The sequence below is a fragment of the Platalea leucorodia genome, assembly GCF_965183815.1.
Source record: "Platalea leucorodia genome assembly, chromosome: 4".
Classification (NCBI taxonomy): Eukaryota; Metazoa; Chordata; class Aves; order Pelecaniformes; family Threskiornithidae; genus Platalea; species Platalea leucorodia.
Window position 1 is genome coordinate 28,968,986 of NC_138826.1, and position 19,090 is coordinate 28,988,075.

Genomic DNA, 19,090 nt, shown 5'->3' on the forward strand with positions numbered 1-19,090 from the left:
GGGATGCCGAGGGCCCTGCGGGCCAGCGCCAGCGGGGAGAGGCCCCGCGCCGGCCAGGCAGCGCTCGCCCGTGGGCCTGGGGTCGGGTGCGCCCTTCCTCCCCCCGCGCCCGCGGAGACGGGCCCCGCTCTGCGCGCGTTACGCGCGGCCTCGGCGCTGCCGTGAGGAACGAACCTGCCCGGCGGGGCGCTCCCCGGCAGGTCCGCGCGCGGCTGGCTGCCGGCCGCACGCGGGGGCATTCCTGACACGCCTAGCGCCCGCGCGCAGCCACGGCCCCCTCGCCCGGCCGGGGCGCACCAGAGCGCAGCGCGCGCTCAGCCCCGGGATGTGCGGAGGACGGCCCCTCCCTGCCGCCGCGCTAACGGCCGCTCGGCGGCGGCCCCGCCGGGCCTCCCCCCGCTCCCCCTCAGCCCGCGGGCCGCCGCCACCCGCGGGGAGGGGGCGCTCCCACAGCGCGGCGGCCGCCGCCGGCGGCGCCCGGCGCGGCGCGGTGCGGCACGGCGCGGTCCCGCCCCGGAGGCGGTGGGGGGCGGTGGGTGCCGTCCCCTTTAAGGGCCGCGGCGGAGGCGCCCCGCCCGCTCATTTCCTAGCGCACAGGAAGTGGGGCCGCGGCTCCGCGGCGGGGCCCGCGCGGTGAGTACGGCCGCCCCGCGCCCCTCCGCCGCCTCCCCCCCCGCTCCCCTCGCCGGCTCCTCGTTCCCTCACCCGCCCGCCGAGGGGGCTGGCCCGCGGCCGCCTCACCGCCGCCGGGAGAAGGTGCCGAGCAGCGCCCCGGGAGCCGCCCGCCCGGCGGGTAGCGGCATCGCGGCGGGTCCGTCGCCGTCCCCCGGCCGGGAGCGGGTCGGGCCGCGCTGGGCAGCGCCGGGCGTGTGGCGGGGCTGAGGGCAGCCCGAGCTGGGCGGGCGGGCGGGCGGAGGGGAGAGGCGGTGCCCGCCCTCGGGCCGGCCGGCGGTGCCCGCTCGGCGGCGGGGTGCGCGGATGGGGTCGCGGGCGGGGAGCGCTCCGCGGGGCGGGGGTTCGCCGCGCGTCTTGGCGCTGCCTCCGCGGTGGAGCGCACCGCTCCTCCTCCCCCCAGCTGCGGGGCCGCTGTATCGAGCAGCCTTGGACGTGCCGGGGAGCGCGGCTGCGGAGGCGCGCGTATCGGGAGCCAGCGCTGGAGATGCAGTGAGGTCTAACACCTCCGGAGAAAGCATCGTTGCTCACCTCCCCCGTCTCCCTGCGGCCGGGCGTAGTCGGCCGTAGTGCAAAGCTGCATGGTCAGAATGCCCTCGCCCTCTCTCACTGCATGGGCTGCTTGGGGACGGGGTTTTTAACTTGCTCAAACCGCTAGAAACCCCAATTCCTTCCACCAGCACCCCTCCCAGCCCCCCAAAACTAGAGGAAATGATGACAGGAGAGCACTTAATTATTTTCAGTGGGATATTTAGACTTGTTTAACTGATGGTTTACATCTCCTGCTTTTTGTCAGCCAGCTCAGTAAATTCTGTGCTCTTGTAAACTGTGAAAGTTGGAACGCTTTGGTGTTGAACATCAAAAATAAAATTGTATTGTTGTTACCAGTGTATTAATCTTGAAACTGATTCATTTATAGGAGGAATACTAAAGCAGAAACGGAGGGGTTGCGATTTGCAGGACAGTTTTTAAAGCTGAGTATAAACTTGGTACTAGATGTTTTCAGTGAAGTATAATCCAGATCTGCTTAATTAACATTTACTTTGTTCTGTGGTTTTCTAGTGTTTTGTTTTTTTTCTTCAAGTCCCTCTATCAGGTGGAAATTGAGACACTGATCTTTTCTGCTAAGTTTGTAGATGATGGATAAGGCCTAAGCATATTCTATTGCTCTGATGGGTAACTCGGAAGAGCTGCAAAAAAGTGTGAGGTTGTCTTAGCACGGAGTGACTACCCCTCAAGCTAAGGTCATGTAGTAAAAACTCTTTTTTTTTTTTTTTTTTTTTTTTGTCTTGGAAACTGTAAGTGCCAGGCCCGTGAATAAGATGGTTTCTTCTGTGCCAGCTTGCACTAGCTGAAAGTTCGTATCCTACTTCAGTGTGTTTGAAGGAAACTTCTGGCTTCCCTTTGTTTATTAGCTAGATAGTGAGTCCCTAAACACCATCAAAGACAGCAGCTTGGAAGTATTCCCAGTAGCTGTCAGTGGAGGCAGATGTGTTTTGCGGACGGGGTGTTAGCTATGGGCCTCAGTTATACCCTGAGGCTTTTATGGGAGACTCTTGCCAGAAAGGCCTTATCGTAAGCATCAGGAGACCCACACTGAGTGTTGCTACAGCACCACTGTCCTAAAACATCGGTAAGCTGAGAATGGAAGGAAGAAAAATGATTTTGAAGTACAGGACTGTACGGCACAAATAGAAATTGTTTAGCTTGTCTGTTCCTGGGGGAAACCCATGAAAAGTTCAGTGTGATTAACGTCAGTTGATTGTGAATAGTTCTTTCCATTCTTGATCCCATGACTTTGTTTCGGTGTCATCCTTAGGCTTAAAGGGGGAAGGGGAGGAAAAAAAAAAAAAAAGAAACCAAAAACCCCAAACCTATCATTAAGGCTACTGCATCATGGCAGAAGTTGCACCAAGTTATTCTTTAATTTGAATTCTTTCTTTGCTTTTAAGTTCCAGCCCCGGGATATGGGTCTTCCCAAGTCAGTGAGAAACATCATCTGAGGGCATAGTTAAATGATAAGTAGCTGTGGTCTGTTGCCAAGAAAACCCACAAGCATATCTGGCACAACAATTTCTACCCCTGCTCCACGGTTTGCTACTTTCACGCTTGCCAGAAGTGTTCTTTGGACCTCTTTGTAAAAAGGATCACCAGAATGACCTGAACTTTTAAAAGAGAGAAAACTCAACTTGGGGGAGGGGAGGGTATGAGGAATATGAGGCCAGGTTTTTTTATTGCAGAAAAAAAATTGCACAATACTTCTCAACTCTGAAACAATCTGTCGTTATGAAGCAAGCTTCATGACTTGCAATATTTTATCTTCCAATAATGCTGATGCAGAATCATGGAGGTGGGATGAAACTCAGGCTTTCAATAAGGACTTGGGTAGCACTGGAACTGACAATGTGCTTGTCTTTCAGTTAGCTCATTTGTCTCTCATAGCTCTTGGGGGACCAGCCCTCCAGAATAAAAGTATGGGAAGAGACCATAAAAATCTTGCTTCTGGAAAAATAAAATAGCAAATAGACAGGGATTTCAAGCACAAGACTTTATTTAAAAAAAGGTCTTTAAAAAAGAGTTCTCAAAGGGCACAATGGAAAGAAGATGTTTCAGGAGCGTAATAGCTTTTACAAAAAAGAAAAAAATACTGTGCTTTATCTGTGCAACTAGTTATGTTCTTGCAAGCTTAGTGCTGGAAATGGGAAAATGAGATCATGACTCACAAGATGTTCATAAAGAAATATAATGCTTTTTTAAGGGAATGGGAATATGGTTTTACTTCTGCGTTATAGCCACAGCTTGTAAGAAGAATTTGCAGAAGGGCATTTCTCACTGTCTGCCAGAACAGTTTCATTTTGAATGATGATTAGAAAAGCCCAACGCTTCCATTAATATTGTTGTTTATAAGAAAAATCTGTAAGTGTACAATGACTTTAATACTCTTAGTTTCTTTTTTATGAAACTCTTTTGGAGAAGGAAAAAAAAAAAAAACACACCACATTTCTGAAGGCACGGACAGTACTGCAAGTTGCAGCCCTCCTTGTCAGGAGAGTCTTCTGATGCAAAAGCAGTGGGACAGAATACTGTCTGAGGCCTTTTTTAGGTGCAGCTAGCTGCTGCTTTCATCTAAGCCTGTTTAAAAATCTTTATAGTGAGGCTGCGGGTATCTTGCATATACCTAAAAATGTTGACAGGCGGGTTAGACAGCTTAATAGTTCTTGGGTAACTTATACCTTGTTGTGTGTCTAATCTAAGTTGGTGATTCTGATGGTCACTGCTAGCTGAGAAATTTCCTTTTAAAAAGTAAGAGTAACTAGGTAATCATTGCAAGCTATATGTAATAACTAAACATCACAGGTTCAAGGGGAAAGGAAAATAAACTTTTTTCCTAATCCTGGAAGATTTTACTGCATGTGAAAATATGGCACACTAAAATACCTGTGAGAATACTAGTACTCTTTCTGTGCGGGCACTAGGCTGGCCATACTGCTTCTCTTGTGTACGGTAAGGCTGGCAGGACGCACTTGCTCCACAATTATTTCAGAGTGGAGTATGGTGGGAAGAATATCTTTGAATGATCTCCGCTTTAGCATACCTGTTTTTAAAGGCTTTTCCCATTCACAAGCCAAATGCTCTAAAACTCTTATTAGGGAGCTGATAAATCTGGCAAGCCGTTGCCTGTGCTGTAAGTGCAAATGTGAGCGTTGGAAAGAGCATCAATGGAGCATCAGTGTTTGAAAGCAAAGTTCAGATTATCCAAATATAACTTGAGGCGAGGAAGCTATTGTGTGAGGAAATCTTGCATGTATTTTTTTTTAATCTAACCGTTTCCTGCCATTCTCAATCATCTCCAACTGTAATCAAAAATAACTATAGTGGTTGGCCTGTTTACTCATGAGCGTCTGCCTGCAGTACACGTGCCTTCCAGCTCTGTGCTGCTCGTGGGTCTAATCGCTTCCTTTAGCCCCCGCCGTGGTCCTGGGGAGTTGTTGCTCTGGGCCCCGTCTGCCGCCCAGTCTGCGGTGCCGGCTGGGCACATCTCCTCAATAGGTGCGTTTGAGGAGCTTCTTGTTGGCAGCAGTGTTAGTGGGTGACGGAAAGGGCAGGTCTGCCTGTGTTTTTCTTTCACCTTCTTCCTCCTTTGTATTAAACAAATCTTTCACTGGTGCAGTGGGTGGGTGATAAAGGGCAGGTCTGTCTCACTGTTTTTCTTGCCCTTTGTTCCTCCCTCATACTAAATGCTTCACCAGTGAAGCAGCTTTTGGAAGAGGATTCACCTCCTTTATGGCACTGGGCTTTCTGGCAGAGATGTCACTGAGGGCAGCTGCCTGGAAAGCCTGGATCAGCACCTGATGGCTAGCATATGTGTCCTTCTGGTGTCAAAAGTGAGTCTTCCCATCACCTTCTCTCTTCTCAATTAATTCATTACTTCAATAGATGGAGGGGTAAGAACGTTTACGCGTGGGAGTTTGAGTGCAAGTCCACAATAGGCGACTAAAGAAAAACGCAGAACTGAAGTAGTGGAGGGATGGCTGGGCTGACGCTGGGAGAGGGTTGGGCAGGCAGAAACATTTGGCACTTGTTTTCCCAAAAACTAAGGGAGCTAATTTTGCTACTCTCTGGCATATTGCAGGGAATTTCTGATAAAGGAAACTGATATTCCAGTTGTAGAACAGACGTAAAATTCTTTCATGGCTAATGAATCCTCTGGAGATGGGTCCTGCCACATATTTAATGGCTGTCACAGGCAACAGAGTCCTTCCACTGACCTGAACATGAGATTCTTACATGTTCAAAGGTAAAACAGCACAATGTAGAACAGCTAGGAATTAAAGGTAGACTTAGAAATACAATACTTGTACACATTAAATATTTCCAAGTAAAATTGCTAAACAGCTTAGGTTTTTTTATCTCTATATAGATATCTGCTCCTTGTGTTTAACTTTGACAAATGAACATCAATAGCAAAAGGAGGTTAATGTGTCTGCACTGTTAATTGTGCTTTTGGTCAAGACAGTAGATCAGCACTTTCATAAAAGATCAAAATTGTAGGACACCCAAGTTCTCCAAACAGTTGTATACAAAGGTAGGGTAGTTTTGTATTAACATATTAGGATTTGGAAATCAGGGTGACTAGTCTCAAATAATCTTGTAAGGAAAAGGGCCCTAATAATTCCTCAGATGCCAGTTGCAAGAGAAAGACATGGCAGGATAGTTTCTGGCTTGCAGGTGTGTAGTTGCAGGAAGCTGTGAGAGTTTAAAGCTGATGGCAGAGGTGCTGCAAATAATGCTGTTTGTAGATGTTGTGGGTATATCCTATGACATTTAACATGTGGTAGTTGATTATAGCAACGTAGCTAACCAGGCAGATTTTTCTGCTACTCCAGTGTCCGTGTCTGGTTTTTGCATATGTGTATCTTCTCTATAGAAACAGTAGAAATAATACTTAAACAACTCTTCTGTTGAGCAGCGATGCACAGGAAGCAACTGAAGCTGGTTGGGAACACAGCTACATTAAAGCAGGGGAAATGAGGTAAATGAGCTTGCATTTTGAAGCACACTCTGAAAATACAAAATGCTAGTCTTGAGCACAGCTTAGAGTCTCTGGAATTATATGGAGGGCTAAGTCATTAGTTTCTGTGAAATAATATCTGTCCTCAAAGAGTGCTTTGGGTGATAGCTTTCAGATGACTTGTGGTAGCACTTCTGCTGTCCCTTAAAGGTTTCCCCAAGCAGTGGTGTCAAAAATTGTAAGACATTGTCAGCACTGTTGATACTATGCATAGCCCCAGGGGCAGCAGATGGCTTGCATGTCGTCTTAGCGCTCTAGTAGAGTGGAAATTAAGACTGCTGAGTGATAGTACTTTAGGCCATTTTTTATGTGATCTGGGAGCTTCTGATATGGATAGGAGTCTTCTGAAGCGGACGTACAATTTGCGAAGTAGGAGGATGAGTATCGGTTGCGGTTGGTGCCAGCTGGACAGAGGCTGGCATGACTGGTGTGCCTGCCTCTTCCCACCACAGGCTGGAAGCAGTGCTCCAGTAAGATGTCTGTACAGGGCAAACTCTGCCCCACCACTCCCAGTGTTTGGAACAGGACAGAGTTTTAACATCCAAAATGCAGTATTAGATTCTGCTATTAAGTGCTACTAAGCCCTGTTTCTTTAAGATGTGGGTTTTTTTTCCAGATTTCAGACATAATCCAGTGACTTTGAATTTTTTGCATTTGACCCTTCAGAGTTGCTCCTTAGTTCTAGTAGAGTTTTATCTAGCTAGGTGGAGAGGTGGAAGTGTGATAGGGATTTAAGTCAACTGTCTGAAGGGGCAAGAGGAGAAAGTAACCACATTTTAGACCAGTGTTAAAATAATGTAGCAGAAGTTGCTGCCAGTAGGATCATGTGTCAAATGTGGCAATTTGAACAAATAGTTTGCAACAAGTGTTTGTGGTAACAACTTATATTTCCCTGATGTGAAGTAAAACTAGGAAAAAAAAATTGTGGAATATGAGCACAACGAAAGAGTGGCACAAGGAACGTGCAAAAACTCGACACAGGTTTATAGAAACTCCTGGCTTCTCTCCTCTCCAAATCATCATCATCATCTCTTCCTGAAGAGAAGAGGAGGAAAGATGGTCCCAGTGGTCCCAAAACTGACCCCAGGGGCTTGAAAAACAAAACAAAGAGAGATGGAGCAGGGAAATGCAAAGTGTCAAGTGTTTTGGTGTTTCTATTTTTCACAGTGGTGTTTTTTTCATTGCAAGGCAACTTTGGGGAAAAAAAAAAAATCAAGACAGACAGTTCTGACAAGCTGCTAGCTTCTCTGCTTCCAATGAAGCCTGGTATTGCTAGTCCTTTAAGAGTAAGTTAATACTTAGTTATAATGTCAAATTGAAAAATTACAGATGACACAAGTGCATCTAGCTGTGCTTCTAGAATGCACCAGATGTTTCTCAGTCATTTGGCATCCAGCTTTCACTTCTGGTGATGTATTCATGGCTGATTTGTTGTGCTGAAAGCAGAACGTAAACTACTACGCTGATTTTTAGCCATTCTAAACATATTTGTAGGCTGTGTTCCTTCTGCCTTCTTAGGCTCATGGACTGAGGAATAGCAAAGTGAGCCCAGTTTTGAATACCACATGTGAATTTAAGCTGGCTGATTCAGTTTATTTAAGAAAAACTTCAGGGCGATTGATCTTCAAGGCAGCATTTTTCTCAGAGTTTCTGTATCAAATTGTATTTTAAACTGGTTTTAGACATTTTAAAGTGCTCAAGCCAAACTACCAGTTGGACAAAATGCACAGAAATGTCTTCCAATGGTCACTTCAGGAGTTTTATTGCTCTTCCAACTTGCAGTGAAGAGATTCCTATGCAAATATTACTTGGTTGAGGGTACCCCCCCCTAAAAATTTGGCAATAAATCATCACTTTAATGAGAATGTTGCTGTGGTACTAATTGGTGCATAGTTGTCCAACTTTTTATGAAATTTAAATCAATTGCCTTTATATGTTTCTGCTTTTAAGCCTGATATTAGTAGAAGTCTGAAAGTCTTTTTAAGAAAGATTCAGGTGCACTTGAGAATTTAACTTCTCACTATTTTCACTTCAACTGCTACAGCTTCCTCATAACCTGAATTTGTACCTCCTTGAAAACAGTATAGCTCTTACCATAGAAAAATTACAGAAAATTAAAAAAAAGAAACAAACCCACACTTCTCCAAAGGATTAAGTCTCTAACTTTTTAAAAATGCTGGCTAATTAGCTGTGCAACTCTTACAACACCCTAGCTAAGGACTGCCCTTCTCCATCTCTTCTTTTCATAGGGTAAAAGAAGAAATCTATATGTGATAACCACCTGTTAGGTACCTTTGAGAGCTTCAAAGGGAATTTGCTTTACAGCATTTTCAGATTTGCTTTATAAGCCTAAGGAAACTGGATGCATGACCTCTGTCCTTACCTCCCACAGTGGGTAATCTTCTATCTAGCTGTCTGTATGAACTTGGATGGCAACTACACTTTAAAAATAGCACAATAGATTACATATATTGGAATATATATTTTTCACTACGGTCAGGGTACAGTAACTACGTTGTGTTGATCTCCATACATAGAGAACTAGATGATAATTAGAGAGATGTGAGAAAACAGAAGACGACTTGATTCTGAGAATGTAGTTAGATGTGGTACTTAGGTGAAGCAATTCCAAGAAAACCACATCATTTTCAGCTCTTTGTTTTTGCCTGCTACCATTCTCACAATGGACAATTTCAGTCATTCTCAGTGTTTGTTTTTTTAAGAAATAGAAAATGGCATCAGTGAAAATGTAGGTATGCTGTGCAAATGCTACGCACCCGAGCTAGGATTACTAGTTACCTTTTACTGTTCTATTGCGTTTGCTGGAGCATGTTCATCTTGTATGGGGGAAATATTTAACTGGGGCCTTTTAAGATGTTTAGACACTTTGGGTGTCTAAAGAGCATTTTACCATTCCTCAGTCACTGTGAGGTGATGCACTTTAAGTGTAACTGCTTTTTGTGTCCTTCTAAAACAGACTTTTCCTGTGAAAAATAAAAAAACAAAACAAAACACCTACAGCATTACCTTTTTGAAGAGTACTGGGTATCATAAGTTTTATTTCTGCTTCTCACTGCAGCTGTTGCTCTATCATACTGAAAGGAGTATAAAGATTTCGCTGCATGTACTCTAACAGAGACTACTATGCATCCTTGAAGGTAAGCTAAAGTTGCTGTAAGAACTGTGGTTTAGTTTTGCTTAGGCTATCCTCCCCAGCAATGCAGCTGTCCTGTTGCACTTGATCCACTGTGCAGTGTTACACGTGCTGTTTCGAGGTTCTGCCAGCCTTCAGTGAACAGCCCTGAGTCCTGTCGTCAGCTGGGTAAGGTTGCTCGGGTGGTGTGCCCTGGATCGGGAACCCACCTCGCTGCCATGTTACAGTTGCCCATGTAACTTATGCAGTTCCTCACAGAGAGTAGGTTGTTAACACGGGTGTTGCAAAGCACATGGTAAAAGTAGGTCAGATTCTTGCCTAATTCTCATGTGAAAAATAACATTGCTTAGGAGATACTAGGAATACCAGTAGAAAGTGCTTCCCTGATAATTATACTAGGGTAGCTACGTGTACTTTTGTTCCCATTTCTAGGTTGAACTTTAGCAACCAGTAGGGTAGGCAAAAGTAAGTGTAGTCATATAATACTGCTGTTCCTTTCATTCCCTCACAATAAGGGGAAGAAGACTTGCTTCTCTAAGTTTGGACGTTGTGGGTTTTTTGCCAAATTTAAAAAGGGGAATTGTGCCTAGAGCAGTGCAAAAACCCACAAGCTAAATAGTATAAACTATAGGAAAAGGCGTGTAAAATAGAAGTTATTTATCTTATGGAAGCTGAAGGTAGTGAGTTTTAGGATAGCTATTCAATAAAAATAATTTTAAAACAAGCAAGCAAACAAGAAAAACTCCTTCATCTAGTCTTACCTAGGACATTTTACCTAGCTTCTTGCCAAGCAGATGTCTCTCTTCATAAAAACAGTAAAGTGACTATGAGTCAACTTATTTCCTGGCCTTATCTGAAATGGGATAATACTGATCAGCGTCATTAAGGTGTATCTGGTTGGGTTTCAAGTTCCAATTTCAGTTCATCAGTTTCCAGACAAATGGGCTTGCTGTGGCTTCACTGAAGCCAAAGCAGGGCTCCTATTCATAAGCTCAGTGCTTACTTTGGATTAGGTATAAGGTAAATAATGTGAATAACGTTGTTCTTTCATTTGTCCACTTAACTATGTAATGGATTTGGTTTTGTGTAGGAACAGCAAATGCTGGGACATACGATAACTTGCTTGCTTCTCCAACTTACGGGAGATAAAACTGCTTCAGCAAAAGGCCTTTTTCCTTGTTTTGTCACAGTAGATTATGTAAGAATTGCATTTAAACCATTTCTGTACAGGTAATGTTTCCTTCATTTGAGGGTGACAGCATGACTGCTTTTTCCAGGGACTGTTGTGGCAAAAATATCACCATTTCTAGGTTGTTGGACATCACCTTCTGCTTGCTTTCTCTGCTGCGTTAGCTGTAGCACTGAGCGTGGAGATAATAAACCCCGTATTATTTCCTGTTCTGTGGGGTTGGCATGCTGATTTATCTTTTGGTTACGTGTTCAGGGTGGGGAAGGGGTATGTGGTGCAGGGGCAGGACAGGTCCTTTGCACAGCCCTGGTGGTCTGTGTTGCTATTGTAAAAACACATGCCAGTGAACTTGTTGAAACTGAAGCACAAATTGAAGAGAGGGTTTGGGAACTGTGTAAAGAGCAAGACCTGCTTGATTGTCCTTCATAGGCTAAACCTAGGTAGACTCGATCCTGCAATGATCAAGCTCCACTGCTAAAATGAAACCATATTCTTTTCTATGTTTTCTTCTTTAAAGATGTCTTCTGGTTAGTATGAAGTGTCTTGCTTCGGTTGCGTCTTCTGAAAAGATGCAATTGATAAATAGCATCGGAGCCTTGTTTAGAAGTGGAAAAAGGCAGAGTTTCTTATCAATAAAGGCTCTCTCTAGTGTTGAGAGCAAGTTGATCTATTGCATGAAACAAGGGAGATAAGAAGCCCCATGTATCTTCCCCATGTACTGGAGTCTCTGATGTGACAGTGGAAACTTGTGGAGGGTTAGTCTTAATTTTATTTTGGAGCACAGCATTTCTGCTGGCAAAAACACGATGTTGCTTTTGTAAAAGAAACCATTTGCATAGGGGATATTCTTTTTTTTGAGTAATAAATCCTGTGATTGTTGTCACCCATCACTGAAGTAACTTTTTCCTACACGTTCCCATGCCTGAACTACTAGTCCCTGGTGTACTACGAGTACTACTATGATCCTTGTGCCAAAGGCATGAATTTTTTTCCTTCCCATTTAGGAACTAAACAAATGTCTGAAGTTACATATTGCAGATATGCTTGAGCACTTGATAATTCATTGCAGACTGTTCATAATGTATACAGTAGTTCTTGTGTTGACTGTGTGGTGGCTTTTTTTCCATGTCTTTAAAAATGAGCTAAGATGCTCAGCGATCAGTGTGCAGTCATCATCGTCCCCCTGCCTCACCCCCCTCGTGGGACTCTGGCTTTGGCAGTGTTTACCGGTGGGAGTTTATAACAAAGAAAGCAGAGGGAGACAAAAAACCCCCAAACCTGTGAGTGGACAGGAGTAGCGCTAAACTGATAGCTCAGCATTATCCTGGGTTGCCAGCTGATGAGCAGCCAGGTGAGGCTGGCTGCAGTAACATGGATGATTGCATCTCTGTTACTGCTTGAAGTCTGGTGCATTACTGGTGGACAGGAGCCGAATGCAACTGTTTTTCATATTTATCAACCAGGCTGAGCTGATAAGCTTATAAGAATTAAGGGTCAGAGATAATGTGGGGTTGAGTTAGATCTGATGGAGAGCTGATTCTGTCACCTAGTCTCCCAAGGCAGATGTCTGGTTCTTTTGGATTTTTTTTAACTCTTGAACTTCTGTTTTAGATCTGCAGTGTTTGGAAAAATAACCTTCGGCAGAGACTGCTCTGTCCTGTTGAGGAGTGCTGGTGTGTGCTCTTACAGGTTTGGTCCTGTACAGTATTGTCCATGTGAGCATGCCAAGGTAGCATGCCATATGATGGGAATGGTGGGAAGGTACAGAGGAGGACATGAGGAAATTTTGATGAAAATCATAAGAGGTAGCTGGAAAAAAAATTCATTTTAGTGTCAGTCAGATAATGTGAGTAGTAAAGCTGCAGTTCTGCATGTTGTGATGAACTGGAACAGTATATTATGCTCTAAATTTTCAAAAGGTTGAAAATAAGCTGCTGCTTGTGCCTGATGTGATTGATTTACCGTGGGTAGTAGTTGCGATGTGTATAAGCACAACATTCGAATTCTTCAGGACTTACTAAACTGGTAAGGCCTAAAATATTTTGTGATTATTTTCACTTTCCTGCTGGTTTTCTTGAATGTAGCTCTTCTTTCCTTAAATTGATAGTGGCTTTCAACTTCTCTTTTGTCCAGCAGTGCGTGTGTGTGCTTGTGTGTTCGGGAGGCAGAGCTGTAGCTGAAAGCAAATCAGATGGTGGAATTGTGATGATAAGATGTTATTTACAATCAATCCAGTGAGGGTGAGATACTAGACTAAAGATTAGTTTTCTGTGGAAAGGGGGAACTATGGTGCTTAGCTGTTCTCTTGGATATTTTTTTTCTTTTCTTTGCTCTTCCCTTTCTATTAACCTTCCCGACAGCAGAAAAATCTGACTTTGGTACTCATTTGACTAGAACTGTATAATAAACCCCTGAACAAATTTCTTTGTGTCTTTTCTGAGGCTATACCTCAGCAGACTGTCTAAGCAGAGATGATGTGTTTCTGCATACTTAAGATATGGTTTGAGGTTTCTCACTCTAGTGTTTATGCAAAGATTGTCCATGACAGCGAAGACGGTCAACTTGCTTTGTGTTGGTTTCAGTAAGTGAGAGAATAACTGTGCGTGCAGTGTTTCTCTAATGTTCACAAGCAATTTTGTTTTCAGTGGCACTCTTCTTCAGAATAAGATGGAATATTCAAGGGATGATGTTGGACCTTATGGTTTCATTGAATAACTTGCCAAGGAGAGAAGTATGTGTGTGTGGAGGGGGTTTAAGACAGTGAATATCTGTGGCATCTGGGTGAAATTATGAATAATAAAATAACTATGAAAATCAGCTGGAATTTCATAAGCAGCTAAACTATGATCATCTAGGGCATGCTGAATGAAAAGGACTTGTCTACAGTAGAACATGCTAAAATGAGGAATGTCTGTACAGTCTGGCATGAAGCAAGAGCATACTGAATTAGGTCACTGCTTTAAGTGTGAATGTTTCCCCTCTTTAGAAAGAGGTACTCATCCTTTGCAACAAGGAACCAAAACAGAATGCTAATATAATAAAAACAAATTTAAAAGCATTTTCAATTAGCATGCTGGTCTATTCCCTGGTGCTTAGAGAATCAGTGAGCTCTTTTGTAAGGAACAGAAACATTTCCATAGTTGAATATACATAAGGCCCTGGAAATGCAGAAAGAATAACAACGAGTTGCTTCTGGAAAACTTGCAAAACTTTAAGCATTGTATAAGCCTCAGATGTCTTGTTCTTTGGAGAGCGTGGGGAGTATTGCAGATAGACTTGTTTCAAAGAATTAAAATGAAGTGAAATATCAGCACGTGCAATTTAAAGCTTTGTAACTTAATCTTTAAACACTGAAATCCTGATCCTAGGGACTTCTGCGTGATTACTTATTTCCAGGTAATCTGTTGTTCGTTCTTATAAACTTCAGAATGTACTATGTGACACTGAATTAATTTTCCTATTGTGATTCTTGGGATCCTGTGTACTTTTGCTAATTCTGGGGTTTCACCACGTGCCTTCTCTTGTAATCATCTTCTACAGCCTGGGAGTAGTTACTGGAATTCCTAAAATAGTGCTGTGCCAGGCCTAATTCATATCAAATTTGAGTTGTGAATATGTGAAACTAGTGCTTTTCTGAAGAGAAGGTGGTGAAGTAGAGGGCTTGTAAACCCTCCTTTTGCGATGGGATGAGAATTAAGATTATTCCTGGCTTCCCTCCTTGAAGGATGCAAGATGAAATCTGTGTCCATCTCCTTTATGATGACTCTTATCAGTAGAAGTAATACTGGGAGGAAAAAAAGAGATGTCCAAATTGGCTCAGTCCCTACTGCTTTAGCAAACTAACTTTATCCCTTCAGCTCTCCATGTGCAATTTAAAATTTTAATGTTGTTTAACATAACTGGTTGCACAAACATTCCTTGCCTTTAAAGGCCACAGGGAAACTAGTGGGAAAAATGTCTTGTCTTTATGGTGTTGCAGGAAAACTGTCAAAGATAAACAGGCAAGGCCTATCTCTGTGCAAAAAGGCTGTCTTGTTAATAAGATTGTCACTAGCTCACCAGAAAAGGGTTTCAACTAATGAGGGAATAATTAGAGCCTAGAAGGAAAAGAACCAGCGAGCTCTATACAGCCCACCACGTGTAATTTCCATTGCTTCAGAAATGGCTTATTGTTTCCCTTCCCTAAGCACCCCTTAAGGCAGTGCTCCACAAAACAGCCCTCCAGTGTAAAAAAGATAAAGTGCCAGTAGGAAGGCTCAGAAACCTGCAGTTGTTCATAATCATTTGTTCTTGTGTTGGTGACGCAATGCAAGCGGCGAGTCCCTGTGGAGGCGTGTTGACTTTCTTAATCCATGCTTACCATACCGATGTACATTTGGCCACAGTTAAGAAAGTTATTAAGAACAGAATTGTTCTTTCATTGCCCCCTGCTATTGTCTGAGGGAATCTTAATCTCCCGGTACATTGTGTCCACTTGACACCACATCAGGAAATCTGTTGTCACTTGCTTCTAAGACATGAATGAGACCTAAAGAAACTTAGTGACTCATCAAAGTTGAACACAGGGCAATTTATTGGTAGAGCAAGAATTGAATAAAGGCCTACTAGGCTAATGTCCTAGCTTCAGGGGTGTCTATTTATCACTTAACAACAGTTACTGGTTGTTTAAAGCCCATGGTGATAGGAGGTTGTGTGACTTAGGTGGCTTTAAGTTAGCGGTACAGTGATGAACCAAATCTGGCCGTGATTTGCAGCTGCCTGCTCTGCCCATTATCAAACTGTACCATGGTAGCCCAAATAATCTCTTAAGACAGTCTTAACTAGAAATATTAGCTCCTGCTTTCTAGAACATGCTTTCATTTTCTTTAATTATCCTGTAAAAGTGAGGAGAAAGGTAAAGGAAAAACACAAAGCTCTCTTCTTTGTGTCCTGCTGAGCTGTAACACTCAGTCTTGTTTCCCGCCCTGTCCCCAGTACCAAAAGCATCTCTTCATAACTTGAACAGCTAATTTCTGTAGTGGTATGGTAGCTGTGTTTGTGTATACAGCGATGCAAAAATGCTGTTGTTCTTGACAGCAGTAATAAGGCTGTGCAGTGAAAAATAGTTGGGACTGGATTTGTCAATATTTTACACAAGTCAGGTAGTTTGATCCTTTTTCAATATGCCTTGACTGATCTAAGATGTGCCAGCTTCTGCATGGAGTGGCTTTAGTACAGTCTAGTATTTATCTAGGTTTAAAGAAACATGGTTCTTCATGTTATTAATCGTGGCTTCACCTCTTGTGGTCTAACAGAACAAGAATTCAGGAAGAAATGTGAAAAAAACCATCATATAGGCAACTTTTTACTAAAGAAAGCTTGGGATGATATTGCATCATTTCTGTGAACTGGTTTTATCCTTTAGATTGTTTTTTCTTCTGTCTCCCTTGATTCACCACATCTGGACCCTGGTCTGAGGATACATCTGGTGTTGATCACTCTTTATAGGCATTTAACTTGCATTTATATAAAGTTGTGTTTGTGCAGTGAAGAGTGACTAACTTCTGTCTTATTTGGACTTAAAAGGATGTCATCTAGAATTCTGTTGATAAAACTGTTACTTATTTTTACCGGTGTCCGGTAGCTTTACATGAGTTCATAAAGCTTCAGTTTCAGATAACTACTGCCTTTAAGCTGCTGTATTAAGAAGTTCTAAATAATGGATCTAATTTATTCGTGAACAGGGTCATAGGCAGGGCCTTTAGCACTAGAAATACTAATAATTTCTTCAAGCGCTCCTGTAGACTTCAGCCGGACAACTCCAAGGTGTGTAGCTCTTGCAAAACTTAGTGTGCATGACATGCTTGCAAACTTAGGATCAGCCATTGCAGGCATTGGTGTTGGTGGTATGAATAAATTACTTAATCTTCTAGGCCTTGTTATTGGAGCTTTCTTGCAAATGAGCATGCTGAATATCATGCTACCACTGATACGTGGTACCTGGTTCTCACTAAAGCAATATCCTGATGCTGGAAGCTGAATGGGAAGGGAAGAATGTCGCAAGGACATAATCGGGGAGAAATGTTGCAAGGTGTTTGTTGTAAACACGTGGAGTGCATCGTGGCACCATCACTTATTTGCAAGGACGGAGTAAGATGGGGTTTGTGGCTGCTGGTGGTGTTAGATAACAGTCTGTCCAACTGATATATAAGGAGTATTAGAGTGGGCAATTTTTTTTCTAATCTCATAAGCATACTGAAACTAAACTGAAGTTACTCAAGTCCCAGAACTTCCCCCAAACAATAATTACCCAACACAGTTGAAATGGATGTAGAGCTAATAGATCCCTGGATAAATTTTAATGAGCTTCACTTACTTTCTACAACCAAGTTTTACACGAAAGTTTTATTAATATGTTAGAAAGTAGACTAACATGCATTGAGCTTACTTCTCAGCTCTTTATGCTGTCGTTGAAGAGGCCTGTAAACTGTTTTGTTGACTATTGTTGCTGAGTAGGATTTTTGGTATCCCTCTCTTGCCTAACTGTGGTCTTTTTCCTTGGTCTTTTCCTCCAAGCCAGTTTGGTCAGCAGTGTAAGAGGGTGACCCATGCAAACAGTCAATGCCTCTTCATGCTGGCCTACCCAGATCGAAAGGTGGAAATGTTAGTGAATGGATAGTCTGAGGCTCTCTTTCATCAATCAGGAATTGGGGTTTGAATTTGAATTTCTGTTGAATCTGACCTATTCTGAGATGCTGTTTCTGTGAACTTTGATATTCAAATCTGCAATACTTTATTCACGGGTGAATGATTATTCCCTAAAATATATTTGCTTCAAGTAAAAGCAAATGGAAATGCAAGCTTCTGCTGCTGCTGCTTCAAAATAGTTTTTGGAATTTTTTTTAGTTTAGAGGAGTAGGAAGGGCATGGGTTTTGTTGGTGTTTTTTTTTTCCTCCCACAGAGGAAAACAAAACAAAACAAAAAAACCAAGAAGGAATGGGGGAGTTAAATAAAACTTGATGAGACTAGAGGAACCCTTACTGCTTTAGCTAGCTATGTGAAAAATGTATTTCATTAGACTGTCCATATTGCTATTTTCCAGACACTGTGTCAAAGGGAATCAGTGATGGGTAATGCAGTGGAAAGAAATAATGTTTTCTTTCTCCTTTTCCCACCCCTACCCGCAGTGATCCTTTGCATCCATGTGTTACAACTTTGTTCATGTGTTTTCCAAATGACCAGCTACTTTGTAGTTCTAATATGCACCTTTCTTTTAATTTTAGGTTCTGTCCTCATTTTGCTGACTCAAACCGCAGATTCCAAGGGAAGGAGGAGAAGTGGAATAAAACACTCAAGTGCCAAAGGAAAAGCCAAACTAGCCAATGAAAATTACTGTTACTAAACTATAGACTGTTCTCACTTACACATAGTGGGGGGGGGGGGGGGGGAATTACTGTTGATTCAAAGCTTATAAAAAGACTTTTGCAGACTTCCCTCACTGAACTTCAAATAGGCTAAAACCCTTCAACTAGGGTTGAACTAGGAAATGGAAATATGATTCCTTGCTGGTGTCTTCCATCTTCCTCCCCCTCTGCAGGGTTTTTTGTTTGGGGTAGGAAATCCTGAACAAACTGTATGGCGCCAACCAAACTTACAGTTGATGGTTATGGATGACATAGGAACTTCAGATTTATGTCTCTCCAATGACACCTGATTAAGGCAAAGGTTGAAAACTGCTCACTTGTAGTAACTATTACAGTCATGCTTTCTCACTCTTTCTAAGATTTGAACTCTGGGGTGATGTTCCCTCGAAGGCATGAGCAAATAAGTCATCTTTTTGGATTGGAAACAGAAATAATATGAGAATGCCCAGAAGAGGCTTAATAATTCAAGCCAGGACTCGTTGGCTATTAGTGGGCCTTGCTTTACTATTCAGTTTAGTCTTGCTCATGTACTTGCTGGAGTGTGCTCCACAAACGGATGTTAATGGATCTCTACCTGGTGTTGTAGGCGAAAATATGGGTAAAGAATACTATCAAGCTCTCTTGCAGGAACAAGAAGAGCACTATCAAAACCGAGCTACCAGTCTGAAACGTCAGATTGCCCAGTTAAAGCAAGAGCTTCAGGAAATGAGTGATAAATTGAAATCCCTACAGGAAAAAAAGACCCCCAAGGTCAATGGTGTGAACTACCAGAGCACCAAAGAACAAGCATCCAATGATCTTCTAGAGTTTCTTCATTCCCAGATTGACAAAGCTGAGGTGAGCGTGGGGGCCAAACTGCCTAGTGAATATGGCGTCATTCCTTTTGAAAGCTTTACATCCATGAAAGTATTCCAGTTGGAGATGGGGCTTACTCGGCATCCAGAAGAGAAACCTGTTAGAAAGGATAAACGAGACGAATTGGTGGAAGTTATTGAGGCTGGCCTAGAAGTTATCAATAATCCAGATGAAGAAGATGGACAAGATGAAGATGATGGAGTAGGAGAGAGGCAGCTGTATAGTGAAAATGATTTCATAGAAG

At 43.1% G+C, this 19,090-nt stretch overlaps 1 protein-coding gene across 2 annotated transcripts in view; it reads left to right on the top strand.

Annotated features, from left to right (window-relative positions):
* Positions 1-546: 546 nt before the first annotated feature.
* CSGALNACT2 (chondroitin sulfate N-acetylgalactosaminyltransferase 2) overlaps positions 547-19,090 on the top strand; it is a 35,212-nt gene continuing 16,668 nt past the window's right edge. Inside the window, exons 1-2 of one of the 2 annotated variants that reach the window (XM_082311060.1) lie at positions 547-633; positions 17,851-19,090. In XM_082311060.1, the coding sequence (XP_082167186.1) occupies positions 18,427-19,090 (664 nt within the window). In that variant the 5' untranslated portion in view covers positions 547-633; positions 17,851-18,426. Of the gene's footprint in view, positions 634-9,374; positions 9,403-17,850 lie in introns of those variants that run through there. The other variant, XM_082311061.1, reaches the window with a different exon arrangement.